Here is a 13,308-nt window from a genome sequence, read left to right as displayed (position 1 = left end):
TCAGATTTTATGCATATATACAATCACATAAAATTGAATTGAGAGGCAGCCAAGGATTTTTACAAACGAGAGGGTGCCAGCGATTTATACAAATGAGAGGCTGCCAACGATTTTATACAAATCTGATGCCCCCAGCGATTTATACAATCTGATGCTCCATAGCAAACATAAGCTATAACATACAAATATGATTTTTATGTTTGCTAAATGTGAAAGTTGCTCATTAAAAAAACACAAAAAAATCAAGAAAATTCAACATCTATTATAATCTATATATTCATAAGCTATAAGTAATATTTGACGAAGGGGGTTTGATGAACCCTTAGTACCCATGTAGCTCCGCCCCTGGGAGCTGCATAAATTGGTGCAGTGTGAATCTTAATGCGTCAATTTATTTTTTTTATAATTTTTAATTTCTACTAAAACAACTTCAGTGACACACAAAACAAAGAGGCATAGTAATAATGCTAATTAATCAAGTACTATAAGGTATTACTAAGAAGCCCAAAGACGTCGAATAAACAAAATAGAACTCAATGTTAATGAGTGCAAACCTTTCTGACTTTAAGTACACCCATAAGTTGCTTAAGGTAATCCACTGCATTGCAAGGCTTAATCTCATATTGATTACATAAAACATTGTTGTAGTTGCAATTATATATGGTGAATAATACAGTATTCTCCTGATGATAAATATGCTCTATGAATGAAAGTGGTGTCGCTAGATTCATTTTCCATTTGAGGGTGGACAACACCATAATATCTATTGTCTAAATAATCTGTGCCTTAAACACATACTTTGGATTTGATACCTAATCATCGATCAACTATTTATTAAAACACAAATTGTTCCATTTTCCTACCTGAATGTTGGTGATAGATATTTCAGGTAGAAAAAGGGAACAACAAATAGATGATCTGAGGTACGTTCTGATAAATAGTTGATCACAATTTAGGCAGGAAACTCTCATACCTAATAATTCACGTATAAAACTCGAAAAAATAGAATACTTTTATGTGCCTTTTAATCATTGACACTATCTTAATCAACAAAACATAGCTACATACTTGAAGGTCCAACAAAAGGGGCACTTGAATCTCCTCCACTTTGGCAGCAATGGAAAGACAAGCTGACTCATCCATGGTTTATCCTTTTGAAAACAAACTCCAGAAATAAATCAATCAAAATAGTTCACTGCTAATACAACAGTCAAAGCATTGAAACCATAGTGGTCAATGACATTCAACATCCATTCCAAAGACTCTTTTCTTACCCCAACAAAAACTCATTTGAAACTAAACTAGTACAATAAAGAAAAGGCATTCTCTTTTTCTTGATAATAAAGTTTCAATCTCATCATCTTCTCAAAACAAGTCACATTCTAAAAAAGATGAAGTCTTTTTCACATTCTTGTTCTGATTTCTTTGTTCTGAATGGTAGTTCTATGTGAACCATATTTTTCTTGTAGGCTTATCATTCAAATTATTAATTATTGATGTGTGACATTATGTAACGATCGAGAACGATAGAATCTATCCAAATATTTTATTTATTAAAACAACACAATGATACATTATAAAATACTTTGTAATAACCATCCAATCAGAGTTTAATGGATTGATTTCACACATGATTACATAATTTTTTATTTTTTTTTACTAGATTATTTCTTGCAGCATAAACATTATTCAGTTTTTATACATATATCATTGAAATTTACTTAACTGGGTTTTGTAAATTGTAGTAATAAAAATCATTGAACTTTACTAAGGAATCACTAGTTTTAAATAATTGAGATTGAAATTTATTTGACCATCCACAAGAGTGGTTAGTAATAGTAACTCATCATAAATGATTTTTTCGTCCCTTTAACGCTAGATATCAAAGAGTAGAAAATGTTAAAATAATTTTTTTTGTAATGAAAAACTCATTCAACTTTGCTAATTATAAGTATCATATAATAAAAGGTCCATTTCATTTTAAGCTAGATAACAAATAGTTTAATTTTGCCTCATTCTTGGTCTAACATATGCATTTAATTAAAGATGTAGAATGCAGACAGATGTACAATTTTTCCTCGTTCCGTGAATAAATTAGTGCATTAATTAAGAAGCTCACATATATGGGAGAAAATAGAGGCGAATTCATGATTTAAATTTTTATGATTTTTAGCGTTAATTTATCAGTCATGTTCAATATTATTGATCTGAAACCTAACCGATACCACCAAAACATAACAAAACTCAATTAGAGAGTCAAGATAGATGCCAAAAAAATGAAGTTACAAAGATTAAATCACAAAAACCAAATGATGAACATAAGACATGGTTTGAAATATTTCATATAACATTCTGATTTATGCAACACAACACAAGAAGGATAATTATGGAGATGAAGAACATAATTCATAGTCACAGCTCACAGGCTGAGGATAATTAAAACTTAAGGAGTTACACCCGAGACCATCTTGGTCACAGGCTCACATCTACTTCTTACTTCACATACATTACAAACCAACGTTCTGTAGTCAATCAGAAACTAGCAGCTTTAATTTGGGGACTAGTTTCCGTCTTTAGAATTTGAATCAAGTTATATTACCAAATCACGTATGTGTGGCTGTGTCATGAATACTGTCTTTGTGAGTTTCTTGCATAACAAGGACATGCCATCAATAAAATATTAAATTTTTCAATATTTACTTCTTCTATTATATGAAAATTTAAAGTCGTGTAAAATTAATAAAATATTTACCATAAAATAACAAGCACTTATATAAGTTGTAATTTATTAAAAGGACTAACTTGAATTCTAAGTCCTTCACTTGATTAATGAATCAAGTGAAGAACTATCACTACTTAATTTCAAATCCTAATAAGACAATTCTCATTTTACAATTCTAAAATGAACTTATCTTTTGAAATTTTATTTATTGGATAAATATAATAAATTTAAAATGAATTGAATGGTAATCAGTAAAAATGAATTTGGTCAAATATATGGAATAAAATGATTTAACTCATTTTTACTCCTTTTTCATTCGTGGAAAATTTTATTAAGTTCTTAGCATCTTCATTTCTTTTTCTTTTTTATTTTACTTCTTCTTAATTATCTATTTCTTTCTTCACGTCTTTAAAGTATATTTTAAAGTGTATTTAATAATTATGATATTATAAATGTATAATTACAATTTCGCACTTAAATCGTTAAATAAATCTGTTAAAACAAAATTAAAAGAAAAATAACATTATTTTCATGAAACTTTATAAATAAAAAAACGATATCATATAAACTCACTAAAGATATATTCATCACCATTTATAAGATTCAATTTCAGACATAGCTTGTCTAGGGGGTTATAACTTCGAGCTAAGAATATAATTTCTTGTAGAAATGCAGGGCAAGGTGACATACAATAGATTCTTGTGGTCTGATTTTACAAAAAATATAATTAATTTTTTTGCAGGATAACGTGGTGTACAATAAACCTCGTTGCATTTTTTTTTTTAAATGACTTCTTCCAATCGATTTATATTTCTTTATTTTTGAATTAAAAATTTGGAAAAAATAATGGAAAAAGAAAAAGAAAAAGCGAAAAAACAGTAAATAAAACTAATCGAAAAGCATAAGAAGTACAAATTTCCAGAAAATGACTCAATATATTTAACCTTCAATTAATTAACATATGTATATTTGGTTCCTTCTTATAGAAATATATCAAGTTTGAATTGGCTTACCATGGTCAGATATGGATACTTGTATTTTACCTATATGTGTCGATAGTTGATACTCTTATAGGTTAACAATAGATTTGAAATCCATATATATCCAAACGAAATACAAGTGATACAACTCATCGAAATATGAATAAAATGGATTGATTTTATAAATACGGACTAAAATTGCCAGCACTAGTGTAGTTGTAACACCTCGTAAATTCTATGCTAAAGATCTTAATCATTCATCATGAGTGTATTAACTTGAGTCGGGTTATATCCTACTTATACATATGTTAAGGTTCATTCCTTTGTGTGCGAAGTGTATCATATGTGGTTTAGAGTAATAAGTGATCTCTATCATAGAATCAAGTTCAAACCTTACCTACTAACTAAGTTTTGACATTAGTTCATATAAGGGTCAACTTTAAATGACCATATCTCTTATGAACTTATTATGTGATAACAAAGCCGCAATTCAAATAGCACAGAACCCTATTCAACATGATCGGACTAAGCATGTTGAAATTGATCGATGCTTCATTAAGGACAAGTTAGATCAAAAGATTATACATTTTCCATTTGTCAAGTCTGAAAGTCAGCTGGGAGATGTACTCACCAAGGCTGTATCAGGGAAGGTCTTCCATGAGATGATTGACAAGTTAGGCATGATAGACATATATGCACCGTCTTGAGGGAGAGTGTTGAAACTAGAACTATTATGTAACTATATATATCTTGGAGTAGGGGTCAAGTATTAGTCCTAAGTCTACTCTAATTCTACTTGTCAACAAAGTATTAGTTGTATCTATATATACCTCTATTATGAGATAAATAAACGACGCGAAAGGAAAAATATTCTCTAAACCTAAAAGCCTACAGAAACAAAATAAAAAAAGACACATGCAACCACAGTGAATTTAAAGAGCAAAATTTTCGCGCCTTAGCCTAAATATTTATTATAATTTATTTTTATTCATTATATTTTCAACTATAATTTACTTCCATTTGTGGTATATAGATCAACAACTTCAGTGACACACAAAACAAATGGGCATAATGGTGCTAATTAATCAAGTACTATAAGGTATTAATAAGAAGCCCAAAGAGGTCTATACAGAAAATAGAACTCAATGTTAAAGAGTGCAAACCTTTCTGACTTTAAGTATACCCATAAGTTGCTTAAGGTAATCCACTGCATTGCAAGGCTTAATCTCATTGATGACATAAAACATTGTTGTAGTTGCAATTATAGATGGTGAATAATACAGAATTCTCCTGATGATATATATGCTCTATGAATGAAAGTGGTGTCACTGGATTCATTTTCCATTTGAGGGTGGACAACAACAGAATTTCTATTGTCTCAATAATCTTTGCCTTAAACACATACTTTAGATTTGATACCTAATCAACAATATATAACCATCATAATACAACTAGCTATTATCATCGATCAACTATTTATTAAAACACACTTCAACTATCAATTGTTCAATTTTCATAATGTTTATTAAAGCAACATAATATGATACATTATAAAATAATAACCATCCAATCAGAGGTTAATGGATTGATTTCACACGTGATTACATAATTTTTATTTTATTTTTACTAGATTATTTCTTGCAGCATAAAAATCATTCAGCTTTAATACATATATCATTGGAATGTACTTAACTGTGCTTTGTAAATTGTAGTAACAAAAATCATTGAACTTTACTAAGGAACCAAAAGTTTTAAATAATTGAGATTGCTCAGGTTGAATAATTTATCAAAATGCTTGAGCAAATTTGGAGGATAACTTATTCACATTTTCTATAATTTGAAGTTGAAATTTATTTGACCATCCACAAAAGTGGTTAGTAATACTGTAATAGTAACTCATCATAAATGATTTTTTCGTCCCTTTTGCGCTAGATAACAAAGAGTAGAAAATGTTAAAATAATTATTTTTGTAATAAAAAATTCATTAGACTTTGCTAATTATAAGTATCATATAATATAATAAAAGGTCCATTTCATTTTAAGCTAGATAACAAAGAGTTTAATTTTGCCTCATTCTTGGTCCAAGTCTAACATATTCATTTAATTAAAGATGCATAATACACAGATGTACAATTTTGCCTTGTTCCGTGAATAAATTAGTGCATTAATTAAGAAGCTCACATATATGAGAGAAAATAAAGGCGAAATCATGATTTAATTTTTATGAATTTAAAATTATGGATTCATATATTCTACTCTGTTATGATTTTAATAAAATTTTACATATAATTAAACGATCAAGGAAAAAATGAGATTTTTACCTAGTCACACAAGTAGGGTTAGACAAAAAAAAAATGTAACGAAAGGCAAAATTGAACAATTTCGAGTATTGTATAGATAAATTTAAACTTTTTCTCTTTTTTCTATTTAAGTAACTCATTGTTAATTAGAGAGTATATAATCATTTATTATGAGTTACATTACTAACCACTCTTGTGGAGTATCAGTCATGTTCAATATTATTGATCTGAAACCTAACGGATACCAACAAAACTCAATTAGAGAGTCAAGATAGATGCCAAAAAAATAAAGTTACAAAGATTAAATCATAAAAATCAAATGATGAACATAACACATGGTTTGGAATATTTCATATAACATTCTGATTTATGCAACACAACACAAGAAGGATAATTATGGAGACGAAGAACATAATTCATAGTCACAGCTCACAGACTGAGGATAATTAAAACTAAAGGGGTTACACCTGAGATCATTTTAGTTACAGGCTCACATCTACTTCTTACTTTAAATACATTACAAACCAACTTTCTATAGTCAATCAGAAACTAGCTAGCAGCTTTAATTTGGGCACGAGTTTCCGTCTTTAGAATCTGAATCAAGTTGTATAACCAAATCACGAATGTGTGGCTGTGTCCTGAATGCTGTCTTTGTGCGTTTCTTGCGTAACAAGGACATGCCATCACAAAGCCTCTTCTTCGTATCTGGAGGCTGGACATCGTCAACTGATTTCAGAAACGAGTGATTCAAGAGCATGTCTGCACTCCAACGCGCACTTGGATTCCTGACAAGACAATTATTTAGGAAATCTTTTGCCTCAGTAGACAGTTTGGGATTCTCAATATTTGGTTCCTTATACTTAATTCGGTCCAACATCTGATCTGAATTGGATGATTCCCATAGGGGTTTCCCAGTGATCATCTCGTAAACAGTGCATCCAAGTGACCAAATATCAACTCCTGGGTAGTACTTCTCCTTAATTAGAGCTTCAGGTGCCATATACCTTTTAGTTCCTCTGTGCCCCATGTTCTCTTTCTTGTTCTGCTCCAAAGTTATGGAAAGTCCGAAATCAGCTATCTTTGCCACCTCGGCCATACCATCAGCACCATCAGTAGTAAGGAGAATATTTTGGGGCTTTATGTCGCAATGAATGATCCCTTTTTTGTGAATCAAACTGAGCCCTAAAAGAATATTCTTTGTGTGCTTTTGGACTTGAAACTCAGGCAATCCTCGTTCATTAATACGATCAGCTAGGCTTCCAGCTGAGGCAAATTCGAGCAGCAAATTGTAAAGATATAAGTCATCTTCATAGGTGACATTAAATCCAAAACATCGAATAATTTGAGGACAATCCTCAAACATTCTTAAGAATTCCCTTTCATTTCGAAGAGACTGAGAGCGGTTCAACATACAAGATTTAACGGCAATGAGAGATGGTATCATAGGAGAAGGGGTATCAGTAGAAGCCAATGAAACAAAACCATAGCTTCCTTTCCCCAATGTTCTACCTCTCTGCCACTTAAATTTCGCTTGTTTTTCCTCCATTACAATTTTTTCACACTGTTTTTTTTTTCTTGAATGTGAGCTCTTTTCTTAGTGTATGTATAGGAGTCATGATAAATGAGCAGATAGGATCATATTTAAAAAATGGGTTGAATTTTAGTCAGTAACAATAAATTTGGATAAACTCGTTTCAACCAATTCTTTGACCCATTTTTACCCTTCTTTGTTCTTTTATGGACTTTTATTTAGTTTTTCCATTTTTCTTTTTTCCTATTTTAGTTCTTCTTATCTATTTTTATATGTCTTTAAAATGGAGTATTTAAAAAGTATATTTATTGTCTATATTCTTATAAGTTAACAGTAGATTTGATATTCATATTTTGATCTAACTCATTAAAATATAAATAAAATGTAACTAATTTTATGTAGCAGTTTTGTTTCCTAATTTTTCTGTTTTTCCCTTTCATAGAGCTAGTAGAAGAAATTTTATTAATATTTTCCATATTTACTTCTTTTATTATATGAAAATTTAAAGTTGTATAAAATTAATAAAATATTTACCATAAAAAAATAAAAAGCACTTATATAAGTTGTGATTTATTAAAAGGACTAACTTGAATTCTAAGTCCTTCAATTGATTAATGAATTAAGTGAAAAACTATCACTACTTAATTTCAAATCCTAATAAGACAATTCTCATTTTACAATTCTAAAATGAACTTATTTTTTGAAATTTTATTTATTGGATAAATATAATAAATTTAAAATGAATTGAATGCTAATTCAGTAAAAAATGAATTTGGTCAAATATATGGAATAAACTGATTTAACTCATTTTTACTCCGTTTTCATTCGTGGAAAATTTTATTAAGTTCTTAGCTTCTTCATTTCTTTTTATTTTTTATTTTACTTCTTCTTATCTATTTCTTTCTTCATGTCTTCAAAATATATTTTAAAGTGCATTTATTAATTATGATATGATAAATGTATAATTACATTCCGCACTTAAATCGTCAAATAAATCTGTTAACACAAAATTAAAAGAAAAATAACATTATTTTCATGAAACTCTATAAATAAATAAAAAGATATCATACAAACTCACAAAAGATATATTCATCACCATTTATAAGATTCAATTTCAGACTTAGCTTGTCTAGAGGTTATAAGTCCGAGCTAAGAAAATAGTTTCTTGTAGAAATGCAGGGTAAGGTAGCGTACAATAGAGTCTTGTGGTCCGATTTTACAAAAAAAATAATTAAAAACTTTTGCAGGATAAGATGGTGTACAATAATCCTCGTTGCACTTTTTTCTTAAAAAAAATGACTTCTTCTGATCGGTTTATATTTCTTTATTTTTGCATTAAAAAATTGGAAGAAAACTAATGGAAAAAGTAAAAGGAAAAAAAAAGCGAAAAAACAGTAAATAAAACTAATCTGAAAGCATAAGAAGAGACAAACGTGATTTTATTAGGAACGGATATGATAATACAAATTTCCAGAAAATGACTCAATATATTTAACCTTCAATTAATTAAAATATGTATTTTTGGTTCCTTCTTACAGAAATATATCAAGTTTGAATTGGCTTACCATGGTCAAATATGGATACTTGTATTTTACCCATATTGTGTCGATCTTATAGGTTAACAATAGATTTGAAATCCATATATATCCAACCGAAATACAAGTGATCCAATTCATCGAAATATGAATAAAATGGATTGATTTTATAAATATGGACTAAAATTACCAGCACTAGTGTAGTTGTAACACCTCGTAAATTCTATGCTAAAGATTTGAATCATTCGTCATGAGTGTATTACCTTGAGTCGGATTATATCCTACTTATGCATGTGTTAAGGTTCATTCCTATGTGTGAGAAGTGTATCATATGTGGTTTAGAGTCATAAGGAATTTCTATCACAAAGTCAAGTTCAAACCCTTCCTGCTGACTAAGTTTTCGCATGAGTTCATATAAGGGTCAACTTTAAATGACCATATCTCTTATAATATGAAGAGTTAGGTGATTTATAACCTTTCAAATTAAAGGTCGATGACTCTTCTTTCCAACTCCATCGACCGTTTGTCAATGAGAGTCCGAAGTACATGAGACATAATGACTTATTTATCAAAGATGCTCCAATCCGGTGGAAGTCCGTGACCCGGTCCGTGACAGAGTGGAAGCAAACCTCACTGCCTATTTAAATGAAATTTCATCTTCCAACTTTGGTTTTTAATTTTTAGGGTATTCTTGTCTTGAAAATCTTTGGAGGGAGTTATATCTAAATGGCTTTAAACGTGTAAAAAATCAATTTTTCATAATTACATCATCTCATTCACTCATAAATTCCTACGCTCAAGAACTTCAAGAAACTTCAAGGCCAGAGTTCATCTTCCAAAGTTCTTCATCAAGTTTCATCATTAAAGTATGTAAGACTATCTCCACGTGTAACACCTTGTTCTTCCCCACAAACTACGTTTTCATGATTCAAAAGAATCCTTCATGAATGAATTAGGGTTAGAATGAAACTCCATATTCTTGAATTGCTCTTATTCTTCATGACCACCAAAAACTCTCCATAAAAGTATTTCAATTAATTTCTTGATAATTCTTTAATTACCCATGAGTTTTTACAAGATTTCCTCTATAAAAGTATTTTAATTTCTTGATAATTCTTTTACACATGTGGTTTCTATGATTTTCTACATGAAATTATGTATGATTACTAAAAGAAGAAATTCTTATCTTGAGAACTACTTTAATGGTTTTCTTTATAATATTTTCTTGGAATACTTATATTATGATTTATGACCTTAGAACTATGAGTTATGAAAATCCCCAAATTTAAGACGTTATGATGCTATCTTATGATTCTCTATACCACTAAAGGCATAAATTTCCCCCTGAACTTACATCGAAAAGTGACCTACACGCTTAAACTATCATGATGACCTATTACACACCATTAGTTTACTATTCAAAAGTGAATTTAGTACCACCCTGAGACGTGTAATACCGCTCTCACAGGGTGTGGTGTAATACACTCGCCACCACATCAACGCTACGTTAGTGCCATGTCAGAAATGATTTTTTATAAAAAAAATTATTTTATTTCTTTATTAATTACTTTTCTTTTGTTAACAATATTTTACACTAATTAATCTCTAATTAATTATTAAAATTCTCTAATAATTATACCTTCTTCATCACAGAATGTAATACCTCGAGACTAGTAATTAAGCTAAACTAGAGAGTTCATTTTTTTTGTTAAAACTAGAGAGTTCTAGAGCCCTGTGTTAGGGTTTTAGGATTCGATATGAGAAATAGAATCGTAAAATGATTTCCCGTACTTAGAATGAAGGTTTTAGGATTAGGGCGTCAAGGTACGACCCCCAAGGACCAACCAAAGAGTCCTTGAGGAGGACCCTAAAAACAGCCCAAAAGCTGTCAAAAATAGTGGCCTCCCACGAAGGGCATGCATGAGCTGTGGATGGACCCACGCCCCGTGGGAAGGGGTCGTGGGTCAAGGCCTTAGTTCCCCCTGCATGTTGAGCCCCAGACCATCCCCCACGAGTGACCAGTATGGTTCGTGGACCCACCCACGGTCCGTGGGTATGGTCTCGTGGGTGGGGGTAGATTTTAATTGAAATTATTTTAAGTTGGGGCTTAGGGGTTAATTCATTATTAGTTAGGGGTTAAGTGAGGTCGGTTAATTAGTTATTAGACCAGCCATATAAACCTAATAGACCCCTAAATACATTGATTCTAGACATAATTTCAAGACCCCAAAACTTACTCAACTCCCTCAAGAAATTCTCTCTCTAAGTGAAGAAGAAGAAGAAGAAGAAGAAGAAGAAGAAGAAGAACAAGAAGAAGAAGAAGAGAAGGAAGCTAGGGCTGATTTCTTCCATAGTTACAAGATTTTGTGAGGGATTTGAATCAAGGTATGTTAGCTTATTCATCTATGTATTTTTCCACCTATAGAGCCCCCCAGATTTCCCCCAATTGTGAAGACAAAACCCAATTCTAGCTAGGGTTTCTTCCTACATTGTGGGTAGTGTTTAAGTATGATTCCAATTGAGTGGATAATACTTAATTATGATTTATTTAGCATTGAATTATGATATTATGTGATTTCCATGGTTAAACCTAGTCTAATTGATAGAATTGATATTATGTGGGTTTATTGCATGAGAGGTGAAATTGAGGATTCATAGGTGATCTTCTAAAATTAATGTCATGTGTAGTGATTGTTCAAGATTAGGAACATATAGACATGAATTGAATTAGGCTATAGTGTATATGATGGATCATGACTAGTAAAGTTGAAATTGAACCTTTATGATGAATTATGACTAGAATCACCTACTAATGAAGAATGTGATTAGAATACATTGAAATCTAGGTATGAATGATGATTGTAAGAAGTAAAGCTTTGTGAGTAAGTGTCACGCCCCGAGCTACCCCCGAGACGCGGACACGGGACCTAGGACCACAAGTGATCCCAAGCTAACCCTGTTGGCATGATCATGAGCATACTAAAAATAATAAACTGATGCGGAAGCTAATTCATAAATAAATCTGAAAAGATGGGGAATACCCATATACTATAACTAAATATATCAAATCTGAGAGTTTAATACAAAAGAGATATCAAACTCAAAATACTAAGCTGAATCTAACTATGTCTGAAATAAGCCTCTAAACTGACTAGAAATGTTGGGACATGCCCCAACTAGATCTAGAAAAAATCTGAAACTAAAGACTAAAAGCGATAAAGATAAACATGTCACTAGTCCTCGAAAAATGAGGACTCACCACTGATGCTGCTGAACTGAAGATCGGGAATCGATCTAAGCGTGATCTGGATGCTGAGAATCTGAACCTACATCACGAGAAGATGTAGCGCACGTATGCGTCAGTACTTGAAAGGTACTGAGCATGCAGGATAGAGTAAAGCTAAATAACATATAACTGAACAAAGCAATGAAGCAATGAAATAATCTGAACATGATATAGATACTGAAAATACTGAATACTGAGCTAACTGATGCAATGACCAAATTTATAACATGCTGAGACTGAATACTGACTGTACTGAAATATGGTCAATGCAATAGAGTCTGACTGAACTGTGGGAGATACTAATAAACGACATAAAACCACATGAGCTAAATGTGAGTCCGATGTATACGCCCCATCGAGAGGACCCAATATACCCTGCCAGAAGTATAGAGGCATGCTGGCGTGATCACTAAATTGATGTTGCCCACAGAGGGGACTTACACCTACGTGGCTCGTAGTTCTGGGACTATATGGGTACGCTGAACCCTAGTCCAACTCGGTATTATGTTACTCCCAATGAATTAAGTGGTTAACTGGTTATGACTGAATTTCTGTAAATACTGGATAGCTCGAAACTGAACATGCAAACTGAGAATGCAACAATTAATCTGATTATGATGCATTCATAAACTGAGACATGTAAAACTGAATACTGAAATATCTGACCTAGCATGTGTAATTCAAGAACTAAAGAAATACATAGCTAGGGTTCTGAAATTCATGCGATAAACTGAGCAATAATATGATAATCTGATTTGGAACATTTAAATAACTAATTCATGATGATCTGCTGTAATTCTAGAAACCCTAGGTCTGTTCATAATCATGGAATCAAGAATCTGACTGAATTCTAGGGACCTAATGGGCGAAAGGAACCCACTAGTGAAATCCCACATACCTGGTGACGAATTCCACGGAGAAATCTTTCGATTTCGGGGCTGGAACTGATGGAAC

At 31.4% G+C, this 13,308-nt stretch overlaps 2 protein-coding genes and 1 pseudogene across 2 annotated transcripts in view; 1 reads left to right on the top strand and 2 right to left on the bottom strand.

Moving 5' to 3' along the window:
• Positions 1 to 13,308, top strand: part of LOC125840269 (uncharacterized protein At2g23090-like) — a 376,400-nt gene that overhangs the window by 162,751 nt on the left and 200,341 nt on the right. The window lies entirely within an intron of this gene.
• LOC125840108 (cyclin-D3-3-like) lies at positions 540 to 4,949 on the bottom strand (annotated as a pseudogene).
• LOC125840107 (mitogen-activated protein kinase kinase kinase 20-like) lies at positions 6,565 to 7,548 on the bottom strand. The gene has a single exon (XM_049519086.1). It carries the CDS (start codon positions 7,546 to 7,548, stop codon positions 6,565 to 6,567), a length of 984 nt encoding a protein of 327 aa, XP_049375043.1.

This window comes from Solanum verrucosum, unplaced genomic scaffold (assembly GCF_900185275.1).
Source record: "Solanum verrucosum unplaced genomic scaffold, falcon-dt-bn FXZP01000180.1, whole genome shotgun sequence".
In the NCBI taxonomy this organism is placed as follows: Eukaryota; Viridiplantae; Streptophyta; class Magnoliopsida; order Solanales; family Solanaceae; genus Solanum; species Solanum verrucosum.
The sequence above is the reverse complement of the archived record's forward strand: the minus strand, read 5'-3'. Positions and strand labels throughout refer to the sequence as shown.

Bases quoted from the DNA above. Each gene is read 5' to 3' on its own strand.
- LOC125840107 (XM_049519086.1), bottom strand. From the start codon at position 7,548: ATGGAGGAAAAACAAGCGAAATTTAAGTGGCAGAGAGGTAGAACATTG.